At 40.6% G+C, this 19,137-nt stretch overlaps 1 protein-coding gene across 5 annotated transcripts in view; it reads left to right on the top strand.

Annotated features, from left to right (window-relative positions):
- The window catches only part of kank1a (KN motif and ankyrin repeat domains 1a), an 82,659-nt gene that overhangs the window by 48,528 nt on the left and 14,994 nt on the right, over nt 1–19,137 (top strand). For 4 of the 5 annotated variants that reach the window (XM_055011363.1, XM_055011365.1, XM_055011364.1 and 1 more), the window contains exons 3-4: nt 12,399–15,032; nt 18,005–18,166. In XM_055011363.1, coding sequence (XP_054867338.1) covers nt 12,399–15,032; nt 18,005–18,166 — 2,796 coding nt within the window. The remainder of the gene's footprint in view (nt 1–12,398; nt 15,033–18,004; nt 18,167–19,137) is intronic. The other variant, XM_055011368.1, reaches the window with a different exon arrangement.

Genomic DNA, 19,137 nt, shown 5'->3' on the forward strand with positions numbered 1-19,137 from the left:
TGGGGTTTTCAGCCAAACAAGACATTTAAGGAAACACTGACCAACATTTTTCACCATTTTCTGACGTTTTATAGACCAAACAACTAATCGGTTAATGGAAGAAATTATTAACAGATTGATTGACAATGAAATATAATCGTTAGTTAGTTACAGCTCTGCCCTACAATAAATATGGGATAAAGCTTTACTCACTGCTTCTTCATGGTTATGCACCTTTTTTTTTTTTTTTTTGTTACAGCAGATATTTTACCAGATCATATCAGGTAAACCACAGGTGCACCTGATAGCAGGAATAATGGCTGCATTCCATTTAGCTGACCTCCTTCTGGGCTAACAGACATTTAATGGAACTCAGCATACATCATAATTACACCTGTGCTATTACAGTTTAGTCAGATTGTTTAAATTATGTATAATTTTATAGGGTTTTAACGTTAATATTTAAATTGATCAGGTACATTTGCGTAGTAATCTTTTAGTTTTCTCACCTTAATATGTGATCTTGTTAGGGTGACATCAGCCTTATTTCTGTCATTGAAAAGCTTTTTGTGTCTGCAATGACAAGTTAACATGTTTGCTGTCTATTTTAACAAAGTAGTGATTCAGATATAATCAGTGTAAGTTAAGATAATAATAATTAGATTTTTAGAGAGAAAAAAGCTTAGTAATGACAAAATATAGCAGGACATCTTCACAAATGTTAAACATTGCAGTAAAGATAGTTTCTAATACACAGGTTTTGAAAGACACATTTGAAGTCCTTCTCTTGACATTTATTAAACTCTTAAAAATTATTTTTGTGCATCAGAATCACATTTTCAGAAGTTTTGACCATGGAAATAATAACCTGCAGTTGCCATGATCAGCTGTTTGGTCTAATTTTACTGTTTTGGTTCAACCTTACTGCAGCTGTTTTCACCAAAAACCCACAGTAACACTACCTGCTCTGCACAAAACAGAAGGTACAAACAGTAAATTACTATCTGGTGAACACAGTGCAGCTCTTTAGCTGCTAAAGAGCCAAATATTTTCTCTCAGGAGCTGGTAGAGACCAAAACTGGAGCTAAAAGAGAGAAAATAGTGGACTTAGATTCCTCAGATGGACACAAATATGACTGACAAAGGTGGTCCTTAACTGCTGGAAGTGGAAATAATCAACTTTCAAGTGCAAAATAACAGCTAAAAAGAATATATGTAAGCATTTTGTCCACAACAAATGTAATTTTAAACACCCTATACTGCTTGAAATGTGTCCAGTGGGATTATTTTACTCATGTGGTTTGTAATACATGCTAGCTCAGCTAATTCCCAAGCAGGTAGTTGGTAGTTTTAGAATCTACACATAATCATAATGATGTCTTTTATAAATTTGAGCCAGTTTGTGCAGTGAGGCTTCTCTCAGATGAAATTACTGCCCAGTGTGGGATTATAGGAGCCTCAGTGCATTGAGCAATGGAGCATCAAGCACGTTTTTCTAATAAAACCTCAGCTGATGTCTATTATTCTCTACATTCAGCTGCAGGACTGATCCCACAATCTTAAAATACTATTCCACAAATATTTATTGAATGTGAGCTTCAGAACTTTGAGTTTAAAAACTGTGTTCTGAGCAGAATCAGTGAGGAAATATCCTTCATAAAGCTGACATTTTGACAAAATAATAGCAAATTATAACAGTAATGTTTGCTTGAATGCCTCCAGTTTGTAGCTAGAAAGTCCAGAGGTCCGTGTTCCAATGAGTCGACCCCCTGCAGCCCATTTGAACCCACTGAAGTGGTTTGGTGTCTGCAGCAGTAATGGACCCAGCTGCCACTTAAAACACCCCCGTGGTACCATTCAGTCACTTTCCCTTTGTGTGCGAGTGTTTGTGTAAGAGCTATGAGGTTGTTATAATGATGTGTGCCAAAGGGGCTGGACGCTGCGTCTTTGTAAACTAAACAGGATAATTGTTTTTCGCTCGCTGGTCCTGACTGCTCCGGACTCTTACTGTCTTTACACAACAGTGTGGATTTGTGAAGTGTGACTGTGTTCCACTGTGCATTAATTGCTGGTATCTGAAATGTGCTTCTACATTAAGCCAGAATAGTAAAGTGGTTGACAGTGAACAGTGTGAACAAAAGCAGGATGCAGGAAGTTCCCATTTTTATCCATACATTTGAGAATTAACGTGAATTATAAACGACATTTTTGCTGTTGGTGTTTATACACACTATGGCTACGTCCACACTGATGTTTTTATTTTAAAACAAAAAAAATCCATCTAGATGAGCGTCTTTGCAGAAGTAATCTCCATATTACTCATCACACGGCCTTTCAAATTTGCTTGAATATTAGATTTCCTCCTGTGCATGTAGGCTGAAGAAATGCAGAATTTACCTGCATGGCAGTCGCTTGAAAAGAGAACAAGGTCAGTAACGGTTGTAATTAATTATTTAGGCTGATGACTGTGATTTGTTCTGGAAAATAGGCTCATGATTGAGGCGTGATGAATCAGAGGATGACACATGATGACTGATAAAATCCAATCAGGAGGCAAACACATGTCTGTGTCATCTTTTTTCCAAAAGTGTCCATTTCTGCCTTTCAGACTAAATCTGTTCTGGTAAGCAGCAGTTCCAAAAAGTCTTTAAACAGCAGAGTTGTGTGAATTCCAGGTGTAAATGTAGCAGAAGCTATGCATTGTAAGAATGAAAACATATTAGTGTGGATGTAGCCTCTACACTGGAAATTGCCAATGAAAAAAATGCCAGAATCTTGATCTTGTATGGATATTTGCAGTAAAACTTCCAGTTAGCTCATAGCAAAAGAACTAAAATCTATTGCGACTCACTTTAAGGTGATAAAGTCCACCTACCAACACCTCTAAAGCTTAATCATGACGTAATGTCTCATCTTTTTAATGTGTACAAGTATAAAGTTATATGACACCACTTATCAGGTGCTTACAGCACAGTTCTGAGATCCTTCCTCAGACAGTTTCAGCAGCATGAACGCTTCTCCATGAGTGATGATAGTAAATACTTGGGGCTCCTCATCAGTCTTATAGAACTAAAGACGCTTCTTGGATGAAGGTGAAACATCTCCAAGAATCTACTGAGCACTTATTACCACAGCCTGGATGCCTGAGTATCTAGCTGCCCGATCAAACAGTACAAAGAATAATTTGTTTGTTGCCTAAACACCTGCAAAACTAAATGTTAACTTGCTAACAAAGGACGAATACGTATAGTGAACATTCCGCCTGCTAAACGTCTTGGCTTTGTAATTGTGATCACCTTCGTGTGATGTTAGTGTTTAGCTCAGGGCAGCAGTTTGCCTCAGTACGACCTTATAGAGCTACTAGTATGACTTGTAGTGTCAATGCAGTAAAGCAGTTCTCTTTTTTGTTGCGTATGTCTGGGGAAGTCGAGCATTTTCAGAAAAACCCTCAATACTGTCTGGTTCTTACTGAAGTTTCCTCTAATTTGAGGCTGGGGGACCAGCATTCAGGAAAAATGGTGGAGACGAAACTAAATCCACCGCAACAAAACATCCCCAAAACGCTGCATTAACTCCCACATCCACACTGACTGAGGAACACATTTCCTGTTAATTGTTTTGTAGTTTGTTTCATCATACTCCTCATTTATAGCAGTGCGCTCAGTGTCTGTGCTTGTTTTTCTTGACCATCTATGAGAAAAGCCTGCGATGGGCACCGTTTTTCAAGCTGCCTCACTGTTTGCAGAGGAAGCCCAAACATTTCCTCCGGTCTGCATCGTCGTGTTCAGCATTAAGTTGTTGAATTTGGCAGCGGCGTCTGGCACAGTCCCGAGAGTTTCTAGAAGAGGCTAATGGATCACAGTTATCGGCTCTGCTCGGCCTGTCCAGCTCCTGTTCTCTTATTATTATTGTTCTTCGCTTTGTTTCCCGGCCTGGAATGAGGACGGATGTGTTTGCTGCTGTTGTGTTGAGCTGCTGCAGTGTGAGAGTTGATCAAACGCTGGCTCTGCTTCTCTCTGGAGTAATTAAGCTCTGAGGCCGAGCCAGGAAATACCAGGCCGAGTGTATGAGAAAGGGACGTGTGTGTCTGCGTGTACTAACATTACATGTGTTAGTAGACAAAACCCAAGCCCCAGTGAGGTAAAGCATTAAAGTTTAGTGTGAAGACTTGGTTTAAGGTTAGTTTTAGTTGAGTAGAGTGTAGAGTTGGGGGAAGGTCTCCAGGAAATGAATGTAAGTCAATGGAATTCCCTCTGAAGTGATGGAAACACAACGTTGTGTGTGTTTGTGTTTCAGGCCACTGGAGTCTCCTCCACCCAGCCACTTGCATCATGCTTGGCATTCAGGGAAAAGCAGAGTGTGAATGCTGCATTGTGCGTTTTTAAAGGAAACATATATTTGTTTAGGCTTTCTGCAGCTCTTGAAAAGTCTTAAAGCTTTGAATTCAGATTAGAAGGTTTTAAAACGTATATATTTTGTCTTTCCTGTTGTAGATAGTCATGTTTGGTATAAAATGTGACTGATTTGAGCAAAAACTTTCTGGAAAATCTACCTCTGACCTTATGTAAAGTCATATATAGACCTGAGATTAGTAAGTTAATTAGTTTATTAATTTATTCAATAATTCATCCATTCTCTGCTGCTTAACCAAATTGTGTATAACGGCAAACATTGTAATGTTAGGTGTTATTATTATTATTATTATTATTATTATTATTATTATTATTATTATTATTATTAGTGCTGCAGCAAACAACATTGGAAATCAGTTTAAAGAAATGCCATTTTCTAAAGCCCAAACTCATGTCATCAGTTGTCTTGTTTTGTCCTAAAATGGTGTAAAAAAAAAAAACTGCGAAGATATTCAGTTTTCTGTGCAGTAAGACTTGGCTGTACAGAACTTCTCTCAGTTGGGGAATCATCGAATGTTTTATCATGTTTGCTTGAGTAATAACCAAAAGGATAGTTGTCAAATCAGATAAAATATCATTTATTTATTCCTCACCAGGGAAATTTTCAGAGTTACAACAGCAGTGGGGATGATGTAAAACGTATGGAGTGTGAGTAATGTACAAAAACTACTGTTGATATTGTATAAATTTAAAGAATAAATAAATAAATTGGTGCCATTAGCGATTTCCAAAGGAAGTTCCGTCTTCAGCCTAATCAGAGACGGAACAGAAGCAGTTTACTGTAAACCATGCAGGCTACAGAACCAACAGAGCCACGAAATCACCGTCATGACAGCTTTACGACGCAAACATTCCTCCTCGAAACAACTCAGACTCATTATTCCCTCCAGCTTACCTCAAAATCATCTAGTTTCCACACTCGTTAAAGTCTCTCCAAACAACCAGCATGAACACTCATTCATTCAGAAAAGCGATGCACATAATAAACTACAACCAAGTGCTGAAACTTCAACCACTTTCATTCATAAAAATCTGAGTCTCTGTTATGAGAAATGTCATTTTTTTACGCCCCCAAAAAAGAGTCAGTCAAATAATAACGTGCATAAATCAGCATGTCAGTAGACTGGACGGTGTTGTGTTGCAGTGCCTCAGAGGGAGAACCAGAATCCGTAATAAAAGGAGGTTTTATAGGGCAGGACACACTGGGTAAAAGTGTAACTAGTGCAGGTAATAACCCTCCTCCTTTATAACAGAACCTGGAACACCTTGTGCACAGGTAGAGAGGTCATCACAGTCAAGTAACCGTTTAAATTTTAAACACTGTGAAAAAGGCCAAACAAAAATCTAACATCGATGAATAGTTGTGGTTACTTTGACTAGTTTTGTAGTGAGCAAAGTGTTGAATTTGATTTTACATGATAATAAAAGGTCACAAAAATTAACCTTGAAGATACCCATCTTCTTTAATATTTTAGATATCTTCTGCAGTTTGATCCCATCTGAACATTTTAGTGCTTTCCTGTGTTTGTAGACGCTGGCAGGTGTCGTCAGACTCTTTATCTGATTCAGGGTGGATCTCGATTCATTGCCTGGCATGCTGCTAGATACGTGCATGTAAATATCTCACCTGGCTCAGGCTTGCAGAGTTGTGCACATGGGTCTCAGTGTTGTTGTTTTAGACCATACCCACGAGCTCAATTCAGCAGATTCATCCAGACAACTGGAGGTGGTTTTAAAAGCTTCCTGAGCAGCTTTTCTTGCTGTTTTGATGGTTTAGTCCGAGTACAATGTCGCACTTCTTGGTTCCAAACCTCCTATAAGGATCAAACTCGGCTGAGATCTGCTGATTTAAAATATTCTTCTACTCATCAAATCATTCGGCGATGTTTGAAAGTGTGTGTATTTGTGAGGCTTCTCCTGTCTTTTATTCAGGTATTTTTCTGTAATTTGTCACCTGTCTGCGAGAAAGTTATACTGAAAAGGTTGTGAAAGCACAAAATGGAATAAATAAGTCAGAGTTTTTGAATACTCCTCCAAGGCTGCTCAGTCGTATGATTTACGACAGATGAAATGTTGATCAAATTAAAGGCAGAAATCACGGCACCATAGAATGTGTCCATTTAGTATAGATGTACCCACAAACAAAATGACTTTATGCTGATCACAGGCGTGTGTTATGCATGTGTACGTTATGTACAGATACCAGATCACGTGACCTAAATATGTAGCAGGTGGCAGGAATTGATGGGACTCAGAAACACCCCCACAATTTAATCAGTTGTTCCTTGGATCATTTATGACAGATAAGTCCTGATAAGTCCTCAGAGGTGGATTTGTAGTAGGATCACAATCATGTGATCATCAGCAGGCAGCTGATGTAGTGTTCACTTGTTGTCATGGTTACAGTGACGCCGTGCTGCTATCTGGCAATGATACAGAAATCTTTAACTAATCTGTGGATCCAGACTATAAGATGCATCACTGCCAAAATCTAATCACTTGGACCTTGTGTAACTTCTGACCTTCACTGGAAATTTCATTGAAATCCATTGGTCTGTTTTTGAGTAATGTTACAGACAGTCAGTAATAAATCACAGATAAAGTTCCCTCACAATTTCCTGAAGCCCAAACTGAAACTAAACCCTAAAATTTGCAAATTGTAATGATGAAAAGCAGCAAAAATCCCTCAGATTAGGGATGTTTTCTTGATAAATTTCCCAAACAATTAATTGATGGTCAAAACTGACATTTTTATTTTATATTAATGACATCGATCTACAAAAATGCTTATCTCATGTAGAAAAAAAGAGATCTAAACATCTACAGTTGAGTAATTAAGGATTTAAGCTGGCTATCAGTGCATTATAACTTGTATATTTTGTAGTATATGTGTATAAAGTGCATTATTTAGCTGCATGGCGTGGTAATTCAGCCATGATTAAATGAGTAGTTCATCTTTCTAAACCAACACTGACTGAATCAATCAGTGATTTCAAACTGAGAGAAACTCGTGTCTTCTGGTTGGATAACAAACAACTGGCAGACACATTTAGACCAGTAGTCTAATTTATTCTGTCTCTGAGGTCGCTGTGGATGTTAAAAGGCTTTTGTCAGCTCTAAATTTAAACTTTTACACAGCAGCCAGTGTAAAATAAGCAAAGCTCTGCTTGTATATTTTCCCTCCGAGATTTAACATCAAGGCCCTGGTTGACCTTCAGCTCAATATTTATAGAGCAAACAGGGAGAGAGTTCATGAGTTTACTGAATAAGAGAGTCAATGCAGCATTTTGAATGAGTTTAGACACATCCAGATGAGGTTTGGATGTTTTAAAGGACGTTTGTTGAAATGGATATGGCTAAAACTTGTGCGACCCGCCGTCACATCAGTTGCTGAATTTGGCCGCACAGCGAAGTGTGAAGAATTAAACTTGATTTAAAGAACAACTGGTTCCTGTTACAGCCTGTGGAAGACGTGTTCTAACCTCCGAGCTCGAACAGCACAAGTTGTCAGAGTGAACATGCAGCTAATGTCAGATAATTGGTCCAAAATATTTTAATATCCCAGCTGAGAGGAGAACTGCAGCACGCCAAGCTCTGAATGTTATTTTTAAGCTGCTGACTTCGCCTTTAAATAATGTTTAGAGAAATAATTAGAATTCTTCAGCTCCTATTGACCAGAAAAGGTATTTTTATTCGTTTTTTTATTATTATTTTAATAGGGTTGTATGATACAGTCTGCACATTAACTCAGGATATTTGGAACAACATTTAGATACACAAACTGGACATACAACAAACCAGGAGCTTCATATTTAAGGAAATTTTTTGGGCTTAATAATACAAGTGGAATTATGTATTTGTGAATATTATAAAATGACAATATCTTCTAAATGAAAAACCAAAGGATTATTTTTATATTTTTAAATGTTACATGATTGTTAGTCACAGCTTATTTACTCACTGCTTCTTTGCTGTGCCGAGGAGAGCAGGATTTTACTTATTTTTTACAGAATCTGGTATAAGTGGGGTTTTTTTAGGCAGAACTGTTAAATGAGATGTGCAGAATGAAGTGATTTTGATTAGAAATTAAAATGTTTAGCTTAGATTTGGTTATTTTTCTCCATGGAACCCTGTCACCCATGATGAGTTCAAGGACTGTCAGAAAGTTTAAAATCTGAGAATTTTTCCTGTGTTTACAGTTTGTTGCTCAGATAAGTGGTGTAAATTTGGCAAATTTTCAGATAACCTGCCTTTTAATCCTCTAATTTGTAGTTCAGAGGGTTAAAATGACAAACGTGTAATTTATGACACAATTCAAACAGAAACAGAAAATTACTTGTCTCTCGCAAACTACTACTACTGTTATTACTACTACTATTACTACTACTACTATTACTAATACTTGTACTAGTAGTACTACCACTACTACTACTACTGTTACTACTGATATTACTATTACTACTACTACTATTACTACTGATATTACTACTACTACTAACACTACTATTACTCCTACGACTACTAATACTTGTACTAGTAGTACTACTACTACTATTGTAGGTATTTTTACCAGGATACTGTAATAAATGTGCAGCTCAGGGGACAACCAGGAGAACATCTTTAATGAAAATGCTTGAGGATATGCAGAAAACTAGATGATTTGATGCTGCTGGCGCTGACCAGAGGGGAGTCTAATGTGGGTGGAGGTCTCTTTTGGAGTTCTTAAATACTCTCAGTGCTTAGTCATGCTGGTGGAGCTCAGTTTGGGAAAAGTTTCACTTCATCCACAAAAAATGCCTCTTTTCTTGGTTGTGCAAACAGTCCAGCTTTAGGCAGGGCTGCTTTTAGAAGAAATCATGTAAAAATATGACTCAAAATCACGTCTCACATTCAGCAACAAATAACAACCTCCTTGTTCTGAGCTGCTCTTTAGTCGAGGAAACCGAGTCCTGCAGATCAGCGTCTCCCTGTTGTGTAATAATCCCCGTCGCATTGACAACGTAGCAGCTGCTGATGGCTGCAGCGACTCCCGGGGCTTCGTTGGTGTCGCTGCAGCGTGACCCCGGCAGTTGCCCCGTGTTGATGAGGTCATGGCTCAGCTGTCGGGGGTCTCGCTGGTACCACGGGGCCGCCTGTCACTCCTCTGGGGATGAGACGTGGCCGGTCAGCGCTCGATAACTCGTGCCACGAGGGGAATCCTCCAAAGCAGGCAGCACAAGACTGTGACTGTGCTGCCTCACACTTTATTTACATCAGGAAACAAAAACAAAACAAAAACAGGACGTGGTTTTTTCAGAGCTGTGCAGCAGAAAACACAGCCATGGCTTTATCTTGACGGTGAAAATTTAGTATTACTTTGTAAAAATAAAGGAAATAAACTTAATTAATGCACAAAATAACCAGCAAGAATAAATACTACAGTCTGGTTAAAACTGACTTCATATTAGTAATGTAATTGGTTCAGGCCGGCAGCTGAGGATATTTTTCTGCAGATTATTTTTTATATTTTGGCAGCAAAAGATAATTTCCCAAAGGCTGAGGAGGTATCTTCTCCTCATTTTGTCTGGAAAACCATCTAAAACCCAAAGATTTTCAATTTACCATCATGTTTGACAAAGAAAAACAGAACATTTTCACCTTTTACAAGAAAAAGTGTCATCATTTTTTCCTTAAAATTTACCTAAATAGTCAACAACTTGTTGAAAACCATTCAAATATATACTTATAATCATATAAAACCAATTAATTAATGATTAAATAAAGTTGGAGTGTAGGATTATGGAAGCCAGCAAGAATAGACTTCGCTTTGAAAGCATGCAACCAAATAAAATCCGCCCACTTCCTTCTCCAAACACTCTCATTTAAAACACATTTATTGATTATTGTCAGGATGTAAAGACACTTTCAACAAATACAATAACAAATGCCAGTGGGATACATTTCATATTTAGCTTTATTGATTATCTGCCGATTGACTTATTTGTTTATTTACCAAGACTTTAAACTCATAATTTAGTCGAGTTTTAATTATTGGATGTGAAGTTATTATCTTATTGACATAAAATATTGATATTTTCTGCCTCTTTGATGACTGAGTGATAGGTTTAGTCATTTTTCAAGCAAAAATGCCAAAAAAATAGGTTGGATTTAACTTTTGAACTGTGACAGATTTGCTGCTTTTTATATTTATTTTGAATTATATTATTGTAAACTGAATCATAATAAAATAAGCAGTTTGAAACATCTCTTTATTTGTTTATTTAACAAGAATCATCATTCACTCATAATTTAGCGAGGATTAAATTACTGGAGGTGAAATTATTAGATTGACACAAAAATATCAATATTTTCTGCTATTTTGATGATTGAGTGATCAATTTAGTAATTTTTCAAGCAAAAATGCCCAAAATAGGTTGGATTTAGCTTTTGAACTGAGACAGATTTCCTGCTTTTTATACTTATTTTGAAATATATTATTGTCAACTGAATTAAAATAACAAACAAAGCTGTTTTAAGCATCTGTTTATGCCCTGGGAACTTGTAATTGAGTATTTCCAACTGTTTTTAGACATTGTATAGACTCTAAAATTCAAGATTACTTGTTAGAAATAAAGGTGAGCCTCGTCAAGAGTTGTAATCCCACATAAAGCAGTTGTGATTAATGGTGGTTTCTGGAAAGCTGCAGACTGGATCAGAGTGTAAACCAGAGTGTAAAAGTTTGACATGTACACGAGTTGAGCTATTTGTCTGGAGAACAGACTGTTATTGTGGTGCGTTCACCTCCCCTCTGCTGAAGAACTGGACTCGTATTTGGGTAGGGAAGCGCCCGGCTCAGAGCCTCACAGGATTGGAGGAAGCAGCCGTCCAATAGTGCGCCAGAGCAGTGCTGCTGCTTAGTTTACACCAATAGTGGAACTTTATTTTTCCCCCCCTTATGGAGAGAGGATTGAGAAAGAGTGAAGAGAAACAGCAGCTCTGTAGCTCAGATCTCAGCAGCTTGTCTTCTAAATCAGCCTGCAGAGAGACGAGTGCAGAAGGAACAGTAGAAATGCTGCAGCTCTGAGGTGAGTGAAGCTCCAACAACGAGGCGGTGAGGTTTTAGCAGCAGGCTTAGTCTTGTAATTCCCTCCTCTGTTTTAGCTGAATGGAAAGGATTGACGGGAGAAGTTTGCCGGAGCTGGGCGGGCTGCAAAGGAAGAGCGGGGCTGTTTATTTCCAGCCTGTGTTTGCTTTAGTCGGGGAGAGTTCCAGGCATACCAAGAACAAGACGCTGTATTTAGCCAACGGTGTGAATGCAGAGGCGTCTCCTAACGGCCTGGCTGCAGACGCAAATCTGACAGAGGGCATTCTCAGCACAACGTGTGGAGTTTGGACTTTGATTTAAGCAGCTTTGATTGACCTGCAGCTCGCCTTTTATTCCTGTGCTCAAGATGTGATAGTTTGTGGCATATTTTTGCCTGTAAGAGCTGAAATGTTGACACTGGGATGGATTTTGGACTAGAAAATATTGACCCTGAGTGTTTCTGTCTTCCTGAGCCCTGTGGGTCTTCTCTTATCCATGCTTTGTAAACAACAGGCTGTTTATCTGTCACAGTCTCTCATTCTGGTTTCCACTCACCACACCAGGCTGAATTCCACAACAATACCCAACATTTGTTTTTAATTTTGAAGCTCTCTGTGCCACTTTGTGTTTTTTATTGGCGTCAGTAGTTGGATCTCACATGGTTTTGAGCTGACTTAAGGCATCCCATGCCAAAATGATTATCACTCACACTTTTCCAGCAGAGAGGTGAGAAATCTGAGGCATGTTTGCACTTGTACTGTTGAATTATGATGACTGTCAGTGACTGAGGAACATTTAATATTTCAGGAAGGTCAGAACTAACCTTTACCTCAAGAAATATGTCTCTTCTTTATGTCACATTTTTGGGGAAAAATGTCATGTAATGCATTTTCTGGTCTGTACAAAGTGATCCTAACATTATGTTCTTGTGGCGTCTCTTTCAGAAAGAGGACAAAGATGCCCAAGCACAGAAGACGAGAAGGACTCGGTGGCCCCCTACTATGTTGAGACTCCTTACGGTTATCAGTTAGACCTGGATTTCCTCAAATATGTTGATGACATTGAGAGGGGCAACACCATTAAGAAGCTGAGTATCCAGAGGAAGCCTAAAGTGACCAAACCCGTGGCGGTGCCTCGGGGCAGCACTGGCGGGGTCAGCGCTCAGGCTGAATGGGCCTCCACAGACTCCCTGTCCTCCTCCAACAGCGACGACAAGCAGTCCCCCGTCTTCTTCACCTCCAGGCCCCACGTCGCCTCTCCGCTGACCCCCACCCTCTCCAGGGCGTCCTCTGAAGCCCCCTACTCCAGCATCACCAAGCAGAAACAGCTGCTTCCTCCGCCCTCGCCCAGGTTCGCCCCTCGCCACAACCCCCAGGTGGAGAAGACCCTGATGGAGACCCGCCGTCGGCTTGAACAGGAGCGTCTGCTCGTGCAGCCGCTCAGCGAGACTCCGATGCCCCGCCGCCGCCTCGCCAGCTTCGGTGGGATGGGCTCCAGCAGCTCGCTGTCCTCGCACTCGGGCTCCATGGCCCCGAGCCAGATCTCACCCAGCACCTATCAGTCTCTGCCCATCAACGGGCATCTCCCTAATGGAGAGTACAACCCCTACTACCCAGCATCCATGGACAGCTCCATCCGCCACAGCCCCATGAGCTCCGGCATGGCCACCCCGGTGACCAACGTCAGCCCTCTGCACCTGCAGCAGATCCGGGAGCAGATGGTTGTGGCCCTGAAGAGGCTCAAAGAGCTGGAGGAGCAGGTGAAGACCATTCCTATCTTACAGGTTAAGATTGCTGTTCTGCAGGAGGAGAAAAGACAAATGGCTGCTCAGTCCAAAAGTCAAGGTCCTGGTGGCTTTCGCAAGCGCTCCTACAGTGTAGGCAGCGCTGACCAAATGGAGAACCCCGGCCCGATCCAAAAGGAAACAGAACTTCACATCATGGAGCCTGAGGCCCAGGAGCAGAACGCTCAGCGGCTGGAGGAGTTCAGACGTCTGGCTGCTGAGGTTCAAGCTCTGGAGAAGACGACGGAGGACAACAACGTTACTGAAACTCAGCCTCACAACCTTGTTCAGAACCAAGCCCACCACAAGTCTGTTGGTGTCGTTACTGATGAAAATATGAACAGCCTTCCTGTCAGTCAGAGGAAGCCACAAAAAGAACTTTGTTTCCAGGATGCAGGAGTAGCAACGGAGCGGCTGGAGCTGCGGAGCGCTGCAGTCGGCGTGACCGAGGCCATGCTGGGCATGACCAGTGAAGCTGAGAGAGAGATCGAGCTCCAGCAGCAGACCATCGAAGCCCTGAAAGAGAAGATCTACCGCCTGGAGGTGCAGCTGAAAGAAACTACTCATCAGATGGAGATGGGAAAGCTGAAACTGGAGCTCCAAGCAGCTGGTGGCTCAAACAAGAAAAAAGCAGACAAAGGTTTGATGGTCAGGCCAGAAATGTACAACGCCTGCGTGGAGGCCAAAGTCCAGATGCGGAGTCAGGGGGTGGGTGACCATCTGGAGTTCAGCCATGTCAGCACAGATCCAACTCTGCAGACCCACACTGTCGGAGTGTCCTGTCAGCCCAGTGTGCAGAGCGTCGCCACAGGACCAGAGGTCCCCATGGACCGGTGGGTGGTGCGTGAACGTGTGGAGGTAAATGACCAGTGTGTCGGGAGGCGGGTGGAGACGAGCAACCAGCAGGTCGGAGTGGAGCTGAGTGTCTGTGAGGTGGGAGTGAACACAGAGGAATCAGTGGACAGTCTGGCCCTCTGCAAACCCATGACAGAGCTGAGCAAAGAGTCGAGGTCAGTGGGCTGTGGAGATTGTTCAGTGGATGTGATCGTCAGTCCTGTGAAGATGCTGGTGTCACGAGGAACCGACCCAGATGTTGTCAGTAAAGTGGACTCTGGAGTCATGGCTGCTCCTGAATCAGCAACTCAGCAGACCAACACTGAGACAGACGTGGCAAGCAAGTCGACTAACACTAAAACAGCTGCTGTGACTGACTCATTCACTGACATGGCGTTAACTACCTGTGATAAACACACCAACACGGCTGCTCCTGAAACCAGGACGGTCGCTGCTGGGGAGGGACTCGTTAAAGACGTTCACTCGACGCCTAAGACGCGTTCAGTCGCTGTTGGAACGAGCACAGACGTGGAGTCATTCCTCAGCAAGTCGAGCTCAACCAAAACCAAAGAATGTGGGGTGGGACCAGTTAACATCCACGAGAACTTCTTGGTGGGTTTAAAAACAAGAAACATAGCGTGTGGACCCTCCCAGCTCACTGAATCTGTGACGAACAGCAGCAAGGAGACGGTGGAGGTGAAGACCGAGGCTGCATCGCTGCAGGACGGCGTGGGGCTGGACCATTACATCGAGAGGGTCCAGAAGCTGCTGCAGGAGCAACAGATGCTGCTGGCGGAGAACTACAGCGAGTTAGCAGAAGCGTTCGGTCAGCCTCAGTCCCAGTTCGGCTCCATCAACAGTCAGCTGGTCAGCACGCTGTCATCCATCAACTCCGTCATGAAGTACGGCAGCTCTGAGGACATCCTGAAGCTGCAGTCCGACGCCGTGGCCTCCAGCAAAGGTGAGACGATGCACAGCATGTCCACAACAACAACATTCCTCTTCCTCCACAAGCGTTTACATAACATACATGGTTGTTGTGATGATTGGCTTGGAGTCAGTCCCTGCAATCAAAGCATAGTTGCAAGGACACACAACTGGAGATGCACAGAGACACACACACAATACACAATGTGTTGCTCAAGCAAAAAAAAAAAAAAAAGCTGGCAAGCAGGCTGTCATGTATTTAGTGCCTGTAGGGGCCCTGAAGAGAGCGCTGAGGCTGATTTATGTTCCTTTTCTCTCCTGCGGTTTATTACTCAATAGATTAAACTGGTTTAATATGCTGGACTCATTACAGAGAAGTAATTTAGGGCTGCAACTAATGAGGAACAATTAGCTGTTTGGAGCAAGAAAAGTACAAAAAACTAGTCTTCAAACTGTCTGACCGGCAGCAATAAGAAATATATTCCTTTAAAAGAAGTGATTAGAAAGCATAAAGGTCAATTATCACAGTAAAACTCCTGCAGCTAGAGAGTTTGGGGCATTTTTTTTCACTGTTTTTGCTTAAAAAGAACTGAAACCGTTTTCGTTTTCCCAAATGTTTGATTATCTTAGCTCTAGAATGTTTTAAGTTGAACTATAAGTTAAAAATCATCCAAACAATCTCATCATGAGGCCCATTTATTAGCTATTCTGGAGCTTTTTATCGTGCTTATGTGCCCTTTCTCAGTCGTCAGTGATCAATTTTCCTTTTTTTCTGTCTTTGTTTGCTTTAAAGTTGAGTTTGAAAGAATGAACTTTAAGTCTAGACTTAATGGAATCATTCTGTATTGATTTTTTTTTTTTTAAAGGTTGTAAGCATTTTTTGTGCTTGTCACATTTTAACCAGCTGTGGGCTCATTTTGTCACTGCAGTATAAAGTTTTGCTCCTCTATGGAAACAACACAACCATGACTAGAAGCACAGAGAATTTTAAACGAGGCTCTTCTAATGCCTCAAATCATTAAAAAGGACAAATAAAGAATCAGCATGCACAGCATTTTTGTGTTACTAAAACAGGAAACACTCTACATACTATAAATATTTTTACTACATTTTTAGTGTCTACAAGCTCTGCATTCTTGACGACTTTTGCAAATAATTCAGATAATTACCCACAATGAATGCATCTTTCTACAACTTGGTTCTCTGTGAATCATTTTGCAACCATGCTGCATTTATTTTATGGATCATTTATGTTTTATTTTGCTCTCAGTATCTCTAATTTCTCTCCAAACTTGTCTCCTGTTCAGCCAAATGGTCTCTGTTGATCACAGCTACGTGGCTTCTCGGTTGCATCGAGAAGCAAAGAATTTTTAGTTTTTTACACAAGATGTTGGATATTGGCACTTTTTTTAAACCAGACATGTAGAATAAAGTGATTTTGATGGAATATAATGATTTTAAGCCCAGATTTAGTTCATTTTTCTGATCTAACTGTAGTCATACATGATTAGATTAGTTTTAAAGCTTCTAGTTCTGATAAATGATGGAATTTTTGATGATTTTGTTAAAGAAACTGGGGTGTTGAAAGGTTCAGAGGGTTAAAAGGTCTCCAAAATACATTTAAATTCATTATATCAGTCTTGTCATGGGTTTAGATGGCTCCTTTCTACTTCTTTTTAATGCAATACCAGCTGATGTAAGAGGCAGCTCAGGAGTAAAGGCTGGTGATTTGTCCTGTAGAGGACCCTGTGCAGATTGTTGGGGTTGTGGTCGGAGCGTTCACACACGCTCTGAAGAGAACCCTGATAGGATCAGACAGGCCAAAGTTATCTCTGACCCTGAAAAATGCGCCGGGGGCTTTGGATATGAACCAACAATGAGCTCATTTCTTTTCGGGAGCCAGTAACGTCGCACCGATCGGCCGCTTGTTGTTTTTGCCGGGCCGCCCTGCCTTCGCCAACACCTCGCCGTTGATGCTGATTCATGGCTCCTTCTGAGTTACATAACATGCATTCATGCCGGCGGCCAGAAGAATGCAGGCTGATTGTCTGTGCTGCGTGTGAGCTGGTTTCTGGTCAGTTTCTGGCCTTTTTTGGAATCACTAACCACACTTAGTTCCTGTTTAAGCAACTATATTCAGTGTATTTCACAGTGTTGGACACGGTTAGGATATAAAAACGTCTCTGTAACAGTAACGATGGTAGTTTAATGTCTGTGTACATGTACTTACAGCAGGAAAATGTCCATAAATGTAACTTCCCCAGCTGATTATATCCAATAAATATGATGTTTGCATTACAATTTTTCAGGAAATTTTACTTTGAATCTGCAAAATGAGGCATCATTTTTTCTAAATCCACCCTAATTTATATTAATTTCGAGAATACATATCGAAAAATTGGATAAAGTCAGCTTCAAATTTGTTGTTTCCTTCTGTTGACATGTTCAAGTCAAAGGTTTTTACTGAGAGGATTTTGAATATCTCTTTCTAAAACTCCATAAATCATGGATGGAAGAAAATACATGTTTTTGCCTCAGTTTTAGGGATGAATGATGTATGTAGAAACCTCTGAGCAAAACCTTCAGAATACAAGCAGGAATTAAACTGGAAAGTTTGGTGCATCTAAGTGCTGCTTTTTCTTATATAGTCATGATAAATTAAGCAACAATCAAAGGCATATTTTAAACAAGAAAATCATTATCATCATTAGCTACCCTGCTTCAGTATGTGTCTGAATAAACTGTCATCAGATTTATGTGCAAATATGTGAAAAATCAGTTAGAAATAAAAAGGCAAATCCCAATAAATACAGAAATCTTTGATATAAAATATCCAATTTTTGTGTTCATGTTAAACCCCATCAATCACAGTCATAACCTAAATAAGAAAATGGGTTTTCAAAGCTTTTAACAGACCATAAATTCCTCAGGGTTCTCATTATTTCTCCACAGTAATACTAGCATTCAGGCTTACTTACCTGTGCATTTCTACCATTCCTCCTTTAGAGAGCAGCCAGCAGCTCCAGTCTGTCCGGACAGAGTGGTCCCAGATGGAGAGGACCTCTTTGGGCCTGACGGCAGCAGACAAACCTGCAAACACACAGCAGCAGATCAGTGCAGCCGAGCAGAAGAGCCGAATGGACCTGCAGATGTCGACGGCGCTCCACGGTACCACCGCAGTCACAACACCACTATCATGCCTTTTACAGCAGAGTGGAAAAACAAACACTTGAAGAGCTGGATGACTATTAAAGATCTGACAGAAGGAGCTGTAGGTCAGCTGCATTTTGGGTTTAAAATAATACAACATATATAGTTTTACATCCAAATTTGTTTCTTGCTTCAGCCCTTCAGTCCTTTGCTTTTCGTCTTTTCTCTAATTTATTTCAGAGCTGCTTTTTTCGAAGTATCAGCCAACCAAAAGTAAAGTTTGTAATAAATGCACTGCAGTCATGAAGTACTGTGACGGTGACATGTGTCTGTTGTTTGTGCTTCAACTCTGAGGTTTAAGTTCTGAATTTCTACTTTAATTTGATGGTTTTTTACCCCAAATGAGCCTAGCACTGTTCAAACTGTAGCTGTTGTTGCACAGTCCACTAATCTTAGAGGGCAAAAACTAAAACTAAGCTCAAGTAAAGTCATCGTATTCTTGGTTATGATGACTTTACTTGAGATAAAGTCATTATATCGTTATGTACGTTTTTTTTAATCTTTTTGTATGGTTTTTATCTGTTCTGTTGTTTTTCCTGTAAAGTGACCTTGGGTGTCAAGAAAGGCACTAACAATTATAATGTATTATTATCGTTCTGTAGTTTAGTAACTGTGAAAACATCGTCTACAACCGTCCCTGGAGATGCTCTGCCAGACTTTTACTGCAGCCATCCTCAGCTTTTAATAATAATAACAATCAGATAAAATAACAGTAAAAAATAGAAACTTCAGGGGCATGTTTAATTAAAAGCTTTTACTCACATTAGAGGCCTTTTGGGATCAGTCGGATGCAGAATGTCTGTTTCGTCTTTTATTTTTAGCATCTGTGGCCTTCACTTTACCCTGTATGATTGCTAAACTCTACCCTCCTAGTCTCATAAGGCATGTTTCCAAGGAGTTGTCAGGCAAAATTTGAAGCAATTGGAACG

The sequence above is a fragment of the Amphiprion ocellaris genome, chromosome 6, assembly GCF_022539595.1.
Source record: "Amphiprion ocellaris isolate individual 3 ecotype Okinawa chromosome 6, ASM2253959v1, whole genome shotgun sequence".
NCBI classification, from domain to species: domain Eukaryota; kingdom Metazoa; phylum Chordata; class Actinopteri; family Pomacentridae; genus Amphiprion; species Amphiprion ocellaris.